A 20506-nucleotide genomic window follows, 5' to 3' on the forward strand; every position below is an offset into this window, starting at 1 on the left:
CCATAAATGATTATGATCGAGATTCTACTTAATATCATTTAGAGAGAAAAAATCGAATCGTAGAATTATACGGTTCTACAAATAAACTTTAATATGCTAAAATATATTTAGTGCCTAATGTTTATTATTCAATTTAAAAGTTTAAACTTGTGAATTCTAATTTTATTTGACTTTTTTTTAAGAATTAATCTCGTGCAAAAATTGGTTTAAAATGCAATATCAATACAAACCTTTATTGTTATCAAATTAAGATTATGGATTTTTGAAAGATATATGCATATGAAAAAAGTATTAAGTGAAAGATAGTAAAAATCAATTATTAAAGATATTAAAGATTTTTGAAACTAAATTTGTTGGATCGGATTGTTGGATCGTAAAATTATGGAATTGTATTATGATTTTACCTCTCAAAATTTTATTTCAACTAGAATCATAAAATTCTACCAGCACTATGATTACCTACAATGAGGATCGCTCGCTCGTTTTTGGATTATAAAATCGTAGATCAAAATTGCGATTTTAATTACTATTACTATTACACAAATTATTGTATGAGCAATCTTACTGAGAGATGCGCTTTATAGAATTAAACAATCTATCTAATAAAAATTATGAGAATATGAGCTCTACGTTTGTGATACTCTCACCTAGAGACGTTCTCTCACATTTAAACATAATAATAACATAGAGAATAATAGAAGTAATAGCTTGATAGGAATAACAAATACATAATTGCTTAGTTCAAATAAACATATCATCATCATACACTATGTATCCCGCTCATAAGAGTTATGATCAAATCAGAACGTGACCAAAGAGTTCCTCAGATTGATGTGATGCTCTCTTAAATAACAAACACAAACATTAAACATTAAACATATTCAAATCAGACAAACATAATAAGTTGAAATAACAATAAAATTACATGATGTGATGATCTTGAAGATTTGGTTGCATAGGTTGAACTCGGTAATTCAGAGATTGATGCTCATAAGGATACTCTTTCATTTCTTGCTTGTGCTGTTTTTGTGTACCATAACATAAATCATACTCACTAAATCAGAATACTATATACTCAAACTACAACATTTATTTATGAAACGTGCTTATATTTATTATGTGAAATAATATATTGGATCGATATAATTATTATATGATTTACAATTAATTACTCAACACTCAAATAATATATAGAAATGAAATGAATTTACTTGTGTTAGGTTACATATGAGCTTGTCTAAACCTAATTCTTACCCAAACTTATTTTTAGGATCAGATTCAAATCTGGATCCTAATATTAAAGGTCTAAAAATTCGAATTCAGATTCACCCTTTAAAAATTATTTTTTTATGTGAAATTTAAGTGTTAAAAATTTACACCCTAAGTTTTATTATAATTTTCATAGTCTAAACCTGAACTCGAATCAGAACTCTAAAGCTTTTAATTTGACTGAACTCCGACTTTTAGGGTCTAATTAAAATAGAATAGGATTCGGATAGTATCTTGGACCCTTGCCCATCCAAAAAACAATTACTAGGATTTTAGTACCCTAGACAAGAAAACTTACCAATATGAAATTGAGTCGATTGTTTTCCTCCTCTAGCTTCATAGTCTAATTTCAAGAAACAATGATCGAACTTAGGACTTCCTTTGGAAAAGACGATATTATTTGCTAACATAAAATCTAATTTTCTAATTTTTTATAAATACGGATGAAGTAGAAAAATATTTAAACTTACATTTCTTTCATACATGTCCCGAATTTCTTTCTGTCAAAGAAAATAAGATTAAACCAATAAATAACAAACTTTATATATAAATATTAAAAAATATTTCATAATAATTTTTCTTTTTGTCCCTAAATTTGGAAATTTGTGAAATTTTTAACTTTTATTTAAGAAATTAATTAAGGCTTTAATATTATTGCGGTTCCTAATTGAAAAAAAAAACGTGAGTTTACTTGCCTTCTTATTACGTACGCTAACCAAGCCAGTTTCTAGTGCGTCCTCCAGCCTCATAAGATCGGGATGTGGCAAAGACCCTACATCTTCGCCTTTCAAATGCCTAAATAATTTCACAAATTTTTAAATAAAATAGTCTTATAATGAAGCTAATAATTTTAAATTAATTAATTAGAAAAATTTATTAATTATGTAAATCTGTTTCTTGGTGAGAAGGCCAAAATCATACAAGATGAGCTAATAATTTTAGCATATATATATATAAGTTTTTTTTGGTTTCATTTATTTGGTAGATTAATTAATTATATTAAGCTACAAGAAAAAAAAAACCTATTTCCCTTTTCCAATAATTTTTTACCTAAATAATTAAAAAAAATTTAAATAATTCTCACTTTACCTAAACATAAACTTATTTCTAAAAGTATTGTCCATTTAAGACTGACAGATAGTGTTCTTGTTTTTCCTTTTCGTACTCACATATTATCCTTTTATTCGTTTCTACCTAGATTTTATGTTCGGTTTATTGAGATTTTTCTCCGAGGGTTCTTCTGGGTCTATCTCAAATTGAGAGACTCTTTGACCGCACTTTCTTTTACGAGTATGAGTAGGCGGCTTTCTTTCCTCTCTAGACCCTTATCGTAGTTTCTATGAGCAGGATACACTGGGAATAATGATAATGATTGTCCATGTAAGACAACATAAATTGAGATTTTTTTTCTAAATTTTATAAAATAAACCACTAAAATTGGCATAGTGGTTCAAAAACTAGAACATTATATTAGATAGTGGTTTATAAGGAGGGTAGAATAAAAATATAAATCGCTATCTGACTTAGCGATTTATTTAAAGACAAACCGCCAAATTAGATAACTATTCATTTGCCATTTTCATCCCTTTTAGTCTTTTTTCCCTTTTCTTCTTTCCTGAGCAAAATCTTTGGCATTCTTTGTTCGAATTTAACCCTAGAATTTTTCCTTTGTCATCCCCAAATCTTCCGGGAGCATTCAATTTTAGGTATTTTTTTTTTATTGTTATTCGTTTTTCATGAGTTTAATTAGGGTTTTTTGGTATAGTTTGTGAATGCCTTTAATACTTGATTTTTTTTTCGGTTGTATTAGTTAATAAATTTATGCCATAATGAGGTATGCCTTTAAATGAAAATATTCTTGATTTTGTTTGAAAATATATAAACTTTTGTTCGTTTAAATATGTATAAATAAATTTTTGTTATTGATAGTTGCATAGATTTATTAGTAACTGACTGTTGGTTCATCAATGCGCTCTAAGCGTATGAAGTGGGATGTTTTACTATTTTGGTTTTAATGCAGGTGTTAAAGAAAAATGCTTATTATTAAACTGAAATAAGACTTAATTCTCAATTTTTTTTAAAATAAGAAGCAAAAGCCTTGGTTCACCAACGGCTAGTTGGGAGTTGGTGTTCACTATTGCTACAAATCATATAGGCTGTTCATAAATCTTGTTTTTCAAATTACATAAAATTACCTGAGTTCAATCCTCATATCATCATTTTCTTTCTTGATTCTGTCGATCTCGTTCTTTAGATTCTGTAAGAACATGTATTATTACACCCATTTAGATAATACAATCAAAGGAACAGCGAAAGTATATCTTACTAATAAGGTGATCAAATTAAATTCGTGTGATAAGGTGGAAAATGTTAAGAAATCAACTCAACCAAAAACTTAATCTGATGGTTGAGGCTTGATGATATGTTATATTTTTTAACTAGCCCCTTTATACGAGAGTCTTTTAGGCTCAAAATTGTGGATGCAACACAGACTCTCTTCGTACCTAGTGCGAAATATTCCACTTTAATTTAAGGGTAGTTAAGATTCGAACTCGTGACCTCTTGTCACGCTGGCTTCTAATAACATATCAAGGAACTAACTCAACCAACAACTTAAAACTGATGATTGAGATTCCAAGGTATGTTACATCCTCTAGTAGAAAAAACCCAAATCATCTGTTTCATGAAATATATTATTATGCATAATGACCTAGGGCAATTAGGGCATGTGTTCTAGCTTTCTGTTTTTGTCTAAAATTAAACTCATGAATTTGTAGTTTAATGAACTAGGTGTTTGGTAATTGGTTGTTGCTTGTTGGTTTTTATTAGTTATTTTATTTGACCGATTGAAAATGTTGGTTGTTTTTATTGGCTTTTAAGTTAGCTGGTTATTTAGGAAACACATTTTTTGGTTGTTTGACTAACCAACAAAGCAAAAGCCAAAAGTCAACCAAAAAGCTAAAAAGCCAAACACCCCAGTTATCATGTTTATAAAACAGTTCTCTATTTTCTTATATATTTTTAGAAACAAAATATATAAGAAATAATAATACTCAACAAACCCTAAAAATACATCAGTCAATACATGATTTCTTTGTGTAATTTTATCTCTTTTAAATTTCAAATTATATATATACACTCTCTCTAAATACAGATATGAAAACTAAAAAAACATCATGAAACTCACCTCATGCTTAGCATCCCATATCCTCTTTCCAGAAATAGTCTGATATTGTTCCAAAATATCTGGCACCCTTATCAAAATAAAAATCAGCAAATTAATTCATTTGAAAATAGAAATATTTTATATTCTTACTTTCTGATAAAAAATCAAATATAATTATTAAAAAAGCTCATTTATTATTATATTAGATGTTAATCATATATACTTTAATTGATAAAAAATCAAATGGCTCAAATTTTAAATTAATGAGCGATTAAGATTGCATGATTGTGGTGGTTGCTTTGAAAAGTAATAATTCAAATCGTTGATTATTCTAATATAAAATCTAAGCATTAATTTTTTGTACTAATTACAATATGAATAAAATGAATTTAACTTATAAAAAAAGATCAAAATGAAAAAATAGCAAAATAAATCATGAAATAAACAATTAAGCATAAAATAAATAATGAGAAAAAAAAAGGAAAAATAGTACTTACGAAGAAGAAGAGGTATGATAACCATGCATTTTTCCATTGTTAGCAAAGATAACAACGGAAACTTTGGCATCACAAAGAACAGAAATTTCCTTAGCTTTTTTGATGATCCCATTCTTTCTCTTAGTGTATGTAACTTGCCTGTTTGTTGTATTTTCTATCCTTTTTATTTCAATCTTTCCTCTCCCCATCCTCAATTCAACAAAACTAACCCTTACAAAAGAGAACAATTATATATCAATTTAATATATATAAAGAGAAAGAAGACGTCAAAGTGAAAAAAAATATGTAAATTCATCCTAAATGTCCTATTTGGAGTAATTTATTAAGCTTATATATTTTTTAATATCTCTCTAATTTTAATTTTTCAATATGAGATTAATAAGTTATTTTTCTAACACACTCGTGTTCATATCATCATCAAACTCAATGTATCCCGCTCATAGAAAAAACTATGGCCAGGGTCAGGGTCAGGGTCTGGGTCTGGGTCTGGGAAGGAAAGAAAGATGACAGTTCATATCTATAGAGTAGAGTGCAGTCAAAGAGCTCCTCGATAGCTCATTTACATATAGCCCTTTAATTTAATTTTCAGTTGATCAAAATTCATCAGTTCTGATAGCTCTGATACGAGGAAAAATTTGGTATTGATCTTGTACATAACAAGATTCCCACAAGAAAAGAGTAAGAACACAAGCTTAATGAGTTTCTATTTTAAGATCAATTGGTAATTTTAAAGAAATAGCCCATCAAATTTATATATCTAACAAGTTGAAGAAGATAAAGACTAATAAAAAACAAACATAGATTGATGAAAGATAATCAAAACAAACAAATACCCAAGAATAATAAAGCAAATTAGTGAGGAAGAAGATCGATGATGAACGGGGAATTGGGGATGAATAGAAAAAGAGATCTAAATATATAGAGATATGTTAGAAAATACCAAGTTGATCGGCCGGAGATGTGAAGTTAGATGGAGAGAACTAGAGATGAAAAAGAAAGGGTAATAAATAATACTCTCTCAGTTCCTCTTAGATTGCAATTAAAATGTTTTTAGGCAAAATTATGTTGTAAAGGAAATTGAGTTGAAAATAAATATAAAAATAAGGAGATAATAGAATTGAATAGTTACCAATGAGAGACATAATAAATTTGTAAATGAATTTAAAAAGAGAGAGATCATTGCCAAAAGGGAAATAGTAGATGTAAAAAGAAATAGACAAACTAAAATGAAAAATTGGTGTAAATTATAACAAATATAGAGAATTAGCTAGACGATAATGTCTTAAACTACTTTTGAACATTAACGGTCCGTTTGGTCAGTGGTACTAAATGGTGGTAATAGGAATAATTTATAATGTAAATTTTCATTAAAAGTTTCATGTCATTCACATGGTAATGAAACTTTAATCACAAAAAAGTTTTTTTGTTTATAAATTTCTATTATCATCTAATACCCCATTCTCAATGGTTATGCATTGGAATGAATTTAATGTAGAAAATAAAATGATTAAAGTTGGACAAACATGACCATCAAGATAACTAAGAGATTTCTCAACCAAAATTATACTACTTTTCATTTTCATTATCACCATTTATTATCATCTACCAAATAAATCATAAGTATTCATCTATCACATTCATTTTACATTTAGGCCAAAAAGTATAATATGGTAATTTAGAATGATCCAATATAAGTGCTAACATATACGAGTAAGGGGAGCTAGTAATTAGGTTTAAAGGACATATGAAACCAAGGTACGCTACTGTCGTTATCAGATGCGATAAATAAAGCAAATCAGTTTTATACTTTTTCTTCCAATTTTTCCATATTACCAAAATAAGTAATCTTGATATTATTTGATTGTTTTATCGTGCAGAAACAAAGATAAAAATGGAGAAAAGAAAGTACAACTTTCACTCAAATGTAATGTTGTGAATAAAGAAAGAAAAAATAGATGTTACCTTTACCTTAAATAGTCTTTTCTCTTGTTTTCCTATATTTTCTCCGTTTCAAATTACTCATAACATTCGAAAAAATAACACTATTTAATCATTCTTAATGTGTAATCAATTTTTAATCTATAAGTTAAAACATAGTTAAGTAAGATTTTGTTTGATTCGTCTTATTTTAAAGATTATTAATATCAAATTTATAATTTTTTATTATATAAAATTAGAGATATTAAGGAGTAAATTAGCGCATTGGACTGCATGAAAAAACAAACGTTGCAAGTATTTTGAAACGCAGGAATTATGACACTATTAATTGTAATTATTTCAGAACGAAGATAATACATGTCACTAGGGGCGGAGCAAAAATTGAAAAATTCATTGAAGGCCCGTGCAATTTCAAAAATTATGATATGTTTATAACAATTTTGTATCTTTAAACATTTAACATATACTACATAAGTTAATATTAAGGTCTCCAATTTTTCAAGGCCCTATACGATTGAACATGTTGAACATATTTAGAATCTCCTCCTGCTTGTCACACTATAAATTCTAGTATTATTTATCATTAAACTTATTTTGTAGTAAATTAAGTCTTATGTAAATTGTTTAATTATATATATATACATATATATATATATATATATATATATATATATATATATATATATATATATATATATATATATATTCATCTTACATATATATATATAATCAAAATAACGTATATTAGATTGGTTAAAAAGAAATATACTAACTATGAATATGATGTAATGGAGGAAGTATGAGTTTGGTATAATATGATGACCTGTACACGTGAATTTGCAGCCCTAAAAATAAATTATTTGCAATCTTGTGTCCAAAATGTGGGTGTCATATACCCAGTTCCACTTGAGCGACAAGTTTGAGTTTTTTTTTGTTTTAATTTTTAATTCTTCAGTTTATAACTTCAAATGTAATTGAAACACTAGACGGAAAAGATAGCCAATTTTGCTAATTATAATATTACATAACATTTAAAAATCATAATAATAATAATAATAATAATAATAATAATATCGTTGACATAGATTGAATTTGTGTATTATTTTTTAAACTCAAACACAAATTTTGAATTTTATTTTCATTTTTGGAAAAATTACCATTATAGTAAATCTATCAATTAAAATTTCAAATATATCACCAATGAATCTTATTTGAAATATTTTTATAACTACTAAAACTATATGATGTTAGTTACTTTAATTGATAGACTAGTTTATTTTATTATAATTTTATTTCACAAATTCTTATGTGAGACGGTCACTTTATGAGACCATTTTTAATTGGGTTGGCCCATTATATATTTTTCAAAATATTATAAGTAGGCATTAAAAATGATGTAAGTAGACATTTAAGATATTAAAAGTAGGCATTAATGATACGGTAAGTAAGCATTAAGAATAATGTAAGTAGACATTAAGAATACGATAAGTAGACATTAATCTTTAATGGGCTAAGCTTGAGATATGTATCTCAAAGAGACTAGCTCATTTTATTTTTGTTATTTATTTGTTGACATTAACCAAAAAATCCTACAATTAATCATTAATACCATAAAAATCTAAGTTGAAGTGAGGTTAGTACTTTAGTAGGAATAAAATAAATCATTGATCTTTATAATTAATATTAATTGTTGAGAATATATAAATGGCTTATATTTGTTTAAAAAGTAGTGAACTAAACTTACTTAAAAGTAATAAATATTGCTCCATGTAAATAAATATCGAAACTTAAATTATAAGCAGTCAACATATAATATAACTCACGTTAGAGTGATACTTTCTCTGTCTTATTAGTAGGATATAAAAAATAACATTTTTCTTATATTCTTTTTTATCTTCCACATTACTATAACGGGTAGTTTCAAAAGTTTTTTCACTTTAGAATACTTTCTATTTTTAGAATATTTTTATCCCACTTTTACCTACTTAAAACCCCTCTTTTCTTTTAATGTATCCATTTTCTTTTATTTATAATTATTTTCTCTCTCATATTTTCAATACAATCATTACTTCACACTACTATTTAATTAAAATAATACCCACTACAACCCAAAGATTCTATCTTCCTTAATATGTGTGAAAAACCCAAAGTGGAAGATCAAAAAAAAACAGAAGGAGTATAACTTAATAATAAAACACATCTTTGATTGACTATTGCTATTTACTCTCGTAAGTATTTTATTTAAAATTATTTATATTTTGAGTTATTTATAATTAAATATTATAAAAAAATTATATTATAAAAATTCAAGTAAACAATTTAAATAATATTTTAATTTTAAATATATTTTTCATATATATTAGCCATGGAGCATAAACTTAATTAATGAACAATAAAAAACCAACTCTTACGTTACAAGTAATAATGGAATGGGGAAGTATACTAGAGCAAGAAAAAACAAAGTACAAGTAAGTTTCATAGTAGGGTCACTACTCACTAGCTAGGGTTTCTTTGATCTATGGAGGTGTTGGGTTTTGATTAGGCCTTTGTTTGTTTACTTGTTCATTTGTCTCACCTTTTTAATCACTCATTAAAAGTTTTTAGAATAGATATGTAATATTTATTATTAAATATTTTAATATGAATTTTAAATTATGTAAAATTAATATGGATATGCATATGATTTGATTTTAAAACAATTTAAAAATTCGAAATCAATCTGACGATCAAAATAAACACTTCTAATTGCTTTTATTGAAAATCATAAATTTTAAAATATTCCTTCGTTTTATTCAATTTGCCATCACTTTTACATATCACATTACTTTAAATCTATATATCTAATTTTTTAATCTTCGTATTAAAAATAAATGAGATAAAATGTCTCGTACATAAATAACTCTAGAAAACGCGAAGAAAGTATTTATCAAAAGCTACTCCACTTGGGCGACTCTCTGCACGAAAAACCTTTTATTACTTGAATTGGAAAGTTTAGAGAAAGATAGTGGAAAGAATCATATTTGAACTGTTGGATAGAAGTATGTATTTTTTTATATGTTGTGTATTGAGTGTTTTGTGATCAACACCAAAGAAAAATTATTGAAGTTCTAATAAATGGGTGTGTATAATATTTCTATTCATTTTCTAGTTGTGATATTAACTTATATAATTACTCCTTCCTATTGAGCACTAACGTGCTATTTGCTTTTTGAATACTATTCATCTCTTATTTTTAATTTGTATTTTATTATTAATATACAAGTTAATACATAGTCATATGGGATCTTGTTTGATTCGTCTCAATGCAAGGATTATTCATATCAGCTTTCCATAATTTTTAATAATGCACAATTAGAGATATTAAGAATTGAATAAGTACATTGGATAGAGTGCATAAAGTAAATGAGACGTTAGTGCTGAATTGGAGGAAGTATTATTTTGAAAAAATTATTCAGAATAATCCAATTTTTTTACTGATTTTCATATAATAATCTTAACTATTAGAGGTGCTTGTTAAGAGTACACCAAGATACCTCTTATCAATACAAAAAGTCATTTTGCGTAAAATAAATAAAAAATAAATACAAAACTAAATTACTATAAAAGAAAAAAAAAATAATACAAAAGAGAAATCAAGCAAGTTTATTTTTTAATTTTAAATTTTTAATTTTCAATAATTTTGATATTATTTTATTCATGGTTAATCAAATGTTATGATTATTGTAGAAATAATAAAAATTTTTCTGTGATATTTTTATAAATGATGTTTGGTTTATTGTTAAAGCTAATGAGTTTATTACTAATAAAATCAAGAATTCAAACTTTTATCCTCTTTAGTATATACCTAAACTTAAAATCAAAACCTTTATTTTTACATAACTCAAATTTAAAGTCAAATATGGCCATTTTTGTTCTTCTAACATTGCTATATTATTAAAAAAATTCCCCCATACCCAATATCCCGCTCGAGAGCAGGATCTGGGTGAAAGAAGTTGACAGATAATTTATGTAATACCTCAGATTTAGCTTGAAAAGGGATTGATAGACTACTTATATCAACAAGGTGCATTTTTTTTTTCATTGGAGCTCATTTGTTAAGAACTCCATAATTAAGCGTGCTTGGTGTGGAGCAATCTTAGGATGGGTGACCTCCTGCAAAGTTTTCCCGGGCGCGCACGAGTGAGGCCAAAGTGCGCTGGAAAGACTTGTGTTGGTTTGTGGGGCTAGTCTACAGTCTTCATGAGTAGTCACCGGTGGTCCGTTGGGCCGGGGTGTTACAATTTATACCCATACTTCCTTCACATAAAGAACTAGAGGAAAAAGGTCGATTTTACCCAAAACAGAGGAAAAAAGTCGAGATAACACCTGCTTGCAAACAAAAATTAGGTCTATATAAAATAACATAACAATAAAATAAAAATAAAAGATAAAAGATAGATAAAATAAAGCCACAATAAAAAAAATAAATAAATAAAAAGAGTAAGAAGCAACTAGACACTAAGTCATCAAGACAGCTAGCGATATTGATACTTTCTAATAAAAATCAAAAAGACCCGAAAGGCGAAGAGTACTAGTCAACAATGAAGGTAGGGCGAATGAATTAAGATAGAAATAAAGTTGGTTTAAAAGGGTAAAAGGTCAATGATACTTTCTAATGTAGGAAAATAGGGTTTGGCTGAATTGGGTTGGTAATTGGTAGTGTACAGTGTACGTATTTGCTTTTATCATATTCATATCTTCCCTAGATTTTATATTATTTAGGTGAAAAAACTCTCACATTATGACTAAAATATTAAATAATTTCTCTAGTTTTTAATAGTTGTTAGTGATTGTTGCTATATTTTTATCTTTTATGTTATTTAATGAACAATTTTAATCTTTAATTTCATATGATTAAAAATTCTAAAAAGCTAATATTATGAAAATATGCATCAAAACGAATTATTTTACATTATACCTAAAAAATTGTTATTCGAAAAAAGATCAATAGATAAGCAATAATTGCTACATAAATTATAGCAATTATTAATATCCAGATGAAGTATTCTTTCATGTCGTTGCTTTTTTTTTAATTAGGCTTTTGATTGTTTCTCACTTCTAACTGTTGGTTTCTGATTTACTTCGACGTCTCTAAGAAATTGTCATATATTTTTATTTAGTTTGTTTATTTTATTTTGCAATAGTTTTCTTTTATTGAATATTTTTTTATTTTTTATTCTAATCCACATATTTAAACTATACTTTAACTCTTTAAGTATTATTTTCATAATTAAAATAATCAAACTATATTTTAATTTTTATACAATATACAATCGTGTCAATTTCTCGATTTTGTTATTAAAAACTGCTCCACACGTTTCAACATACTAAGAAAATCTTGCAAGTAGCATACTCTAGAATCTAGATAAAGAGCAAAGCCGAATTTTCATACATAGAGTATCAAAAGGAGGCAATCCCTATTAAATTAAAGCTATCTGCACCGAAATTCTAATTGGCTGACATTCATTTTATTAATTTTATCCCTAATCTTTTGATGTAAATTAATTTTTACAAATAAATATAATTCTATTTATCGGTAAAATGATCACTATTTTGTAACTATAAATAAAAAACTAAAGCAATTGTTAAATGAGCGTATTTGAATAAAGAAATTTTACAAGTATGTTGTTGGTTTATGTCAAAACTAATTTGTTATTGTTGAAGAAAAATAATTATTACTCTCTGTTTGATGATTTTTTCTACAACTATGATTTATGAGCGATTTCAGGTAATTTTGAAAAAGCGATGTTTTATGGGTAATAGGAAGACAAGGGGAAAAAGAGATATTTTATTGAGCACTAGGAAAGATGCGTGTGGCCAAAGAGAAACGTGGCTCGAGAAAGACATGTAGAGGGAAGCAAAGCAAGGCAAGATGAATAACACGACAAACAACACAATATAAAAAGCTAGAACAATAAAGAAGGCTATAGGTGACATAGAGATAAGTTGTAGGGAACTATCAAAAGTCTAAGACACTAATTCATCGTTTTCATCTACTCTTATCCCTCACAAGGTCCTTAGAAGAGTGCAACTCACGCAAGTCATTTTTTATTTGCTCCTCTCAAGTTCTCTTAGATCTACCTCGACATCTCTTACAGTTCACTATGAGGCTTTCCACCATTCTCACATGTGTTTCGACAGTCTTTCCAACATGCCCAAAAAAATTTCAACTTATGTTTCACGCAACTTTGTTGATAGTGGAGTAACCCCTAACAGGGGCGGATTTAGGTGGCACTGCTTTTTTAAAAAAAGGTTGTCTGTATGCTGCTCCCGTGTTTCGAACCCACGACCTAACGCATGCAAGGGCCAGGATAAAAACATCTGAGCTATCTCACTTCTCTGATTAATAGAGGATTTTAATATTGAATAATATATCTCTAACTGTACAATATCTATTTAAACATTTATCTCAATTGCTCCCCTCTTTCACGGTACTTCAACAAACAGCCGACCACCCTCCACTATTTCATCTGCCGTCTGCCGTTTTCCACCACTGCCCCCTGTCGCCTGCTGTCTGTCGCCGCCCATCAAGCCACCATACCTCCTTAATTTAAGAAAAAAGTAATTTTTTAAAAAATTGTAAATTTAAATATAATCAAGAGTCTTCAACAAATATTGATTTAATTTTAATTATGCTTTTGGTTTAGTGATTATTATGTTCATTTAGTATTATTATCATATAATATTAAAATTTGATTAAAATTTTTAATCTCTTATAAGCCAATTAACCATTGATGATCTTATTACTCGTCGATTTCAAGATATAGAACTCATCGAAAATACATTATAGAATATCATTTTATAGAGTTGAATTGAAAAAATTATTATTATATTTGTATATTTATATTTTTTTGAATTTTTTTATTGCATTTTATCAATTGTGCTCCCACTATGAGTGTGTTTTGGATCTTAATTTCTTTCAAATCATGATTTCTAATTATATCCATCTTTGCGTGCCCGACCACACATTCAGCTCAACATTTGCATCTCTGTTACGTGACGTTCATCTTTTGTTCAAAGGACTTCTAAATGGGCCAACATTCCGTCCCATTTAAAATTTCGGTCTGATTGAAGCTCGGTAAAATTCACCTGTTAGCCTAGTAAGAAAAGCCCTATCACAAACCACCTCAAGGCCGCTCTTCACGTAAGCCAACCTGCTTATTTTCGATGCGTTACATCTTTTCTTTAAAATAACATTTTTTTCTTTCATTTGAAGCTAGTTTGACTACCATGTAAATGATGGTACCCAATTTCCAAATTGATAGGAGTATACATTACATCAAACTCTACCGAAAAGTTTTAACTGGAACTGCACTGCAAAACCTACATAGTGGACAAATTAATTTTTAGGGTTGCAAAATCATCGAGCTACTTTCTCTTTCTTTATTTAGAATAGAGTAGTTGGTGGGGCGTCCCCAAGAAATCTTATTTTGTTGTACAATTTATTTTTTTTGAAATAATTAATTTGTAATAGGTCAAGTAATTTATTTTATGATAATGCCTGCTTAGTGTTCTGTACAACATCAGGTCCCATTAAAGTACATCACCTGTTGAAATGGTGATTATAGATAAGGCAGCACAGCTCAAGGAATGGGAGTCAGCAATTCAACATACCAAAATCAAATTAATCTTGAAAAATTGATGAACATACATGACATTTAATGGAGTTTAAAAGTGAAAGAAGATCAACAAGAGGTGAGAGAGATGACAACAACAATTGATAAAATCACAAAATAAAAAGAACAAATTATCAAACATCAGATTAAAGCAGTAAGAAATTGGGAGAGAACCCACCAAATATCACAATTAGATTAAAGCAGTAATTCAAAACCTAGAAATTGAGAGATAACCCACCAAATTATTGAGCTGAACTCCACCTTAGGAAAGCAAAAATACTATAAGAGCAATAGGTTTAGGGCAACTAGCTCGATAAGACATAGTCATGTCCTATAATTTTACGGGTTTGCAATACATCCCTATAAATGTTTATTGAAAGTTGAAATTATATGTTGAGACGGAGTAAAAATTGACAAATTCTTTAAAGACCCTGTGTAATTTCAAAAAATTATGATATTTTTCTAATAATTTTGCATATATAAACACTTTTTTTGAAAAGGATTGTATATATAAACACTTAATATATACTCCCTCCATTTTCATATGTTTTTCTCAAATATAATTTACAAATTTTAGTGTCAAACTTTGACTACGATTTCTCATCAATCTATAAGAAAAATTTTAAAAACTCACAATTAAAATAATTTAATTTTAAAATTTACATTGAATCCGAAAAAAATTAAATAAGATATAATTTAATATAAGACTCAACATTAACAACAACTTGGTGGCACCACACTCAGCTCACTGTGCAAGTTGAGTGCGCAGGTACTATAGCAATAGCCAGCCTACCATAGTCAGCCTTTCACTTCACCTTTAACTTGTTTATTGATTCATACTTCATTACTTCATATATATTAGTACCCATCTACGTATTTGCTATTTTTTTCTCATTATACTTCCTTGGTTCCCTTATTGTCAAATTAGTTACTATATATTAACATTTTTGGTAAAAAGTAATTATTTAAATATCTATTTATCTTAGTTTTTCCCTCTTTCGTATGTCAATAAGTTTTACGCATGTCTCTTTAAAAGTCATAATGGTCTTTTAAAAAGAAAAATGACCGTGAATAATTTAAATTTTCACTGTTTCTTTATAATAATACCAATTTTTTATCAACTATGAATAGTACTAACTTTTGTTTGTATATAGTAGGCTTCTTTTTTAAATAAAAAAAAGGTAACTTAAAGGTTAAAATAAAAGTTGGAATTATTCTAGAAAAACACATTTGTTTTTTTCCTCTGTTTTTTCCCTATTCAAGCCTAATCCATTTACTTAATTAAAAAAAGATAATAACTTTTGTGTAACTGCACGCTTACTCGATAGGGTTTTAGAATAACTCAAGTAGGCATTTAAAGTACGTCAAGTAGAAGTTCATAATATGTTAAGTAGGCATTTAGGATATCTCAATTAGGGGTTTAAGATACCTCAATTAGACATTTAGTTTAACTCAAGTAGACGTTTAGGCATTTAAAATATCTCAAGTAGGTGGAAGATAATCTTGTCACTAAAAATGTAATTAATTCAAACTTGTAACCAATAATAGTGTATGTATGAGACGAACCTACATCTTTTACGCAATTGCATAGTGTTCTACCAATTGAATTATTGACTTTACGATGCCAAATAACTAAATTCTATAAAAAAAAACATGATTAATAATTTGCAAATGCAATAGTAAAATATCTTTCAGAACCTTAACTCCTACTTGAGATTATTAAACCCCTACTTGAGGTTTCATAATTACCAACTTGGTATAATCTAAATTCCTACTCAGCATATAACACACTCTTAATCCCTACTTCTAATACACTTAATCACTACTTTAGGTACTATAAATCCCTAATTGGCACTCCCTAAACCCTTACTTAAGATACATAGAAACCCTACTTGATGTCCCCTAAACACCTATTTTTATACTCTAAGCCCCGACTTAGCATTGTGTAAAACCCTATTGGATATGCTAGAAAAATCCCTTTGACACGCTATAAAACCCCTACTTGAGGTATTCTAAATACCCATTTGATGTATCCTATATGCTTATTTGAGGAATTCTAAATCTCAACTTTGCAAGCATACAGTAAATAAATCACACACACAACCCTAAAACTCTATTTGAGGTATCCTAAATTTCTACTTGATATAAAAAAAATATAATCCTATTGGAGATATCATAAATTTCTACGTGAAGTATATCAAATGTCTACTTGAGGTATGTTAAATGCCTACTTGAGGTAAGTAAAAAAGAAAAGTAAAAAAAAAAAGAAATTTCATTTTAAATAATAGTGCCGGTTGCAGGTAAACTAACAATAATACCGGTTAAATAGGTTAGTACATGCGATTATCTATGGTTAATTGGTAGTTGGGATTATGGTAGAAAAATCGAAAAAATATTGAATTATTTTGGTTAATTTTTTCCACGCATTATTATCATTATTAAAAATTTTAAAATAATAGTAATAAAAATAATAATATCAAAAGTAATAATAATAAGTAAATAAATAATAATTATTATAATGATAATAATCATATTAAAAATAAAACTATGTACTCCATAACAACAACAACAACAATAACAATAATAATAATAATAATACTAACAACAACAAAAAATAAATAAATAAAGAAATAAATAAAAAGAACAAAAATCAAAATAAGAATAAGAACAAAAACAAGAACAAGAACACCAATAATAATACAATAGCATTAACCTTAATTATTAAATCACATAATAAGTTCATATTAGAACAGATCAGACCAAATTATATCAAACCAAACTAGATAAGTTAGACTAGATTGAATAAGAACCTTAAAATTAGATTCAAACGAAGAGAACATGCCCTTAAAGTCCTTACTCCAAACCTTAACCTTCCTTCACCAAGAGCTCAATTTGCCTATTATAAGACTTAAAATAACTACATCTTGGTTTTAAAGTTGTTAATTTCAAGACTTAAAATGCATATTCCAATTTATGAAATGCCTATCCTAAATTTAAAATTACAACTAAATTTTTTTTAAAACACTCCTAAATTTTTTTGTATTGTATGTTGGACATTACTGTACTTAGAAATACTGTCTAAATCTTCTCGTTTTAGTGAATCAAACTTAATGATATTTAGAAATTTGCAATTGAGTGTTCGGGTAGGTTTTGGGTATGACATCCCAGTCTTGTTTAATTTCAATTCTAATGTGCATGTAAACATCTTGAATCTGATATAATATTAAACCGTCTCATAATGAGACGATCTAATAAAGACAGGCTGATAAAAGAAGAGGAAATTTGAAATTCTTTTTGTTTTATTAAATTTATACTTTGTATTACTGAAGAATTTTGTAATAAATTAATATCTTTTTGTAACATGGGACTTAAAAAAGGAAATGATAATTGTTTCCCTAAAATTTTTGTATGAACACCTTTGTCATCAACCCAAAAAGGATAAATTTGTGTTAAAAAGGGAGTACCTAATATTATTTCTTCCTTAATATCATTAATAATAATGAAAGTATTAGTAAAACTATAATTTTCATTTATGATCTTCCCTTTTGAAATTTTATATTTAATATCCATGGGTGAACTATTTGCACTATATAACCGAGTTTTTGTTTTTTCATAAAATTTGGTTGGGACTAATCCTTCCCTTAAGCAATTTTGATCCGCTCCACTATCAATTAAAGCAATATAGGATTTTTGAAAATCTCCAATTTGAAAAGTAACTAGTGCGTACCATTTTTGAAAATTAATTTTATTAATAACGGTGATAAAATCATCATCATTCCCATTAACTTTCTCTTTTCCCAAAGAAAGATTTTCTTTATAGATGGGGTTTTCTAAAATAGATAATTTTGTTTCAAGTTCGAAATCTTTGATTTCTAAATGCTTTAAACTATTTTTGATAGAAATGATGTCTTCTTTGATTTTATTTATTTCTAGTTGAAGATCTTTGACCGAAAGAGTTTGATTCTTAATAGGAATTAATTTAGAAGTCATTTCTTTAGAAGAGTATTTTTCTAATAATTTTGAAATATTGAAAGGTTCAATTTGAGGAATTGGAATACTTTCTTTGTTTTTAGAGGTAGAGGTTTCACCCAAAACCATAGTTTTGAGTTTCAAAAGGGTTTCTCTTTTGATCTCTTTATCTTGGATTTTGTCAACGAGATCAAAAAGAAATTCCACATTTTTCTCTTTATCTGTTAAAACATTAATGCATTTGATAGGAGAGGAAGAAATCGAAGATTCAGAATCAGAAGTTTGATCATTAATTTGTAAAATTTTGTCATCTTCCTTTTCTGAAGAAGAAGTAGACTCAGGAGTTTGTAATAATATTTTGGATATTTTATCTCCTAGCTCAGAGTCGTTAATAAATAATTCTTGAATCTTTTTCTTTGTGGTACAAGCATTTGCTTTATGCCCAGGTTTTCCACACGAATAACAAAAGATTTTGAAAGCTTTGTTTGATTTTCGGAAATTTCCGAAATTTTTCTTTCCTCGTTTCTTTCGATAATAAGAAGGATAAGAATTTTTATTTTTATCTTTTGAAAATTTAGAAAATTGTTTTTTTATTTTCTTTTTTGTAAAGGGAGCTCTAATAGCTTCCATACCAAATGCTTCACAGAAACATCCAATTTCTTTCCTAGATTGTTTCTTTTCAGAGGTATATTTGGCTTGGAGTTTGAGTTCTTCACATAAAGAAAGACCTTCCTTTTTAATGAAAGCGAATAGTCCTCCATAAGTAGTATTATTAAGAGCTTGTTCTTTATCTGTATCATGTTCAGCTATTTTTCTAAAAATTCTTTGAGCAAATAATTTTGGTAGTCCTGATATAAATTTTTCTTTCCAAAAACTTTGATTGCAATCTTGTCTTTGTAAAACATAACTAAAGAAGGTATCTTTATACCATCTATAGTCACTTAAAGTGGGGCAACGTAAATTTTGTAAAATCGTTTCTCCAGAAGAAAGAGTTTGAGTAGGGTTACCGACAAAATGAAAGGCAATAACTATGATTAAGAAATCACAGCAGTCAGATTTTTGAAATACATTTCCTTGATCATCCATGATGTCAGTAACGTGATTCAAAATTTCTAATCTGTCTTGTAAAGTGAGAAGATTATCCCACCAGTTTTTTAATTGCCCAGTAAAACCTGATATAATAAAACCAAAAATTATTTGTTCATCCAAAGGTTTTGCCTTGTAAGCTACAATAGCCATTCCCATATTTTGAAGAGTATTAAGAATTTCATAATCAGATTTTCCATCTATGTTCCATTCATGGATCATATCTGGGGAAAAGGATTTGGAGGTAAATGTAGACCTTTCTTCATATTGAAGATCAACAGGAGTAGGCCTAGGATAATAGTTTTTTGTAGGGATATTCTTCCAAGATGATCGAATTTTATTAATTTGATGAGGATCATTATCAGATTCTTGAAATTGCTTTGCAACTTTTGAAATGATTAAAGACTGAAAATTTTCTTCATCAGAAGATATCTCTGAACTTTGATATTTACTCAAAACCTTAATATGACTTGGACTATCTGCTAATTTTTGTAAACATTTTTGAATTTTATCTAACACTGCAGAATTAGAATTAGAAGAAGTAAAACCATTTTTTGGAAACATTTGAGTCATAGGTATAGTTAATCCTGGTGGTTTGAAATGTGGTGCAGAAACCTTATCAGATCCTAATGATGCAATCGTATTAGGGGCTATGGATCTAGAGGTTTCTTTTTGTAAATTATCAACCTTATTTGAAAGTTGATCTACTTGTGTAGCAACGGTATGAAGGATTTGATTTGTAAAATTATTTTGATGATAAATTTTAATGATGTCTTCTACATTTGGAGTTTTATCTGTTTGATCTACTCTTCCTTCTTTAAAAGGACTAGCCTTTATTTCACGGTCATAATAGGGAAAAGTAATGTTTTGTAATGGTGGATGAACTGAACTAATTGTTTGTCCATCTTTCAAAACCCAATTTTTTT

General features: G+C 27.7%; 1 protein-coding gene across 3 annotated transcripts; it reads right to left on the reverse strand.

The window, feature by feature from the left end:
* Nucleotides 1-588: 588 nt before the first annotated feature.
* LOC130809997 (agamous-like MADS-box protein MADS9) lies at nucleotides 589-5980 on the reverse strand. Of its 3 annotated transcripts, none has more exons than XM_057675891.1 (8): nucleotides 5766-5800; nucleotides 4933-5136; nucleotides 4457-4523; nucleotides 3465-3526; nucleotides 1965-2064; nucleotides 1740-1769; nucleotides 1568-1612; nucleotides 589-1020 (listed from the first exon to the last, which is right to left on the reverse strand). In XM_057675891.1, exons 2-8 carry the CDS (start codon nucleotides 5118-5120, stop codon nucleotides 922-924), a joined length of 591 nt encoding a protein of 196 aa, XP_057531874.1. In that variant the 5' UTR covers nucleotides 5121-5136; nucleotides 5766-5800; the 3' UTR covers nucleotides 589-921. The 3 variants fall into 3 exon arrangements, with proteins under 3 accessions (XP_057531874.1, XP_057531872.1, XP_057531873.1); XM_057675889.1 differs by lacking the exon at nucleotides 5766-5800 and adding an exon at nucleotides 5873-5980 and having other exon boundaries at nucleotides 590-1020; nucleotides 4933-5142; XM_057675890.1 differs by having other exon boundaries at nucleotides 590-1020; nucleotides 4933-5142; nucleotides 5766-5829.
* Between the last annotated feature and the right edge of the window lie 14526 nt (nucleotides 5981-20506).

This window comes from Amaranthus tricolor, chromosome 4, assembly GCF_026212465.1.
Source record: "Amaranthus tricolor cultivar Red isolate AtriRed21 chromosome 4, ASM2621246v1, whole genome shotgun sequence".
In the NCBI taxonomy this organism is placed as follows: Eukaryota; Viridiplantae; Streptophyta; class Magnoliopsida; order Caryophyllales; family Amaranthaceae; genus Amaranthus; species Amaranthus tricolor.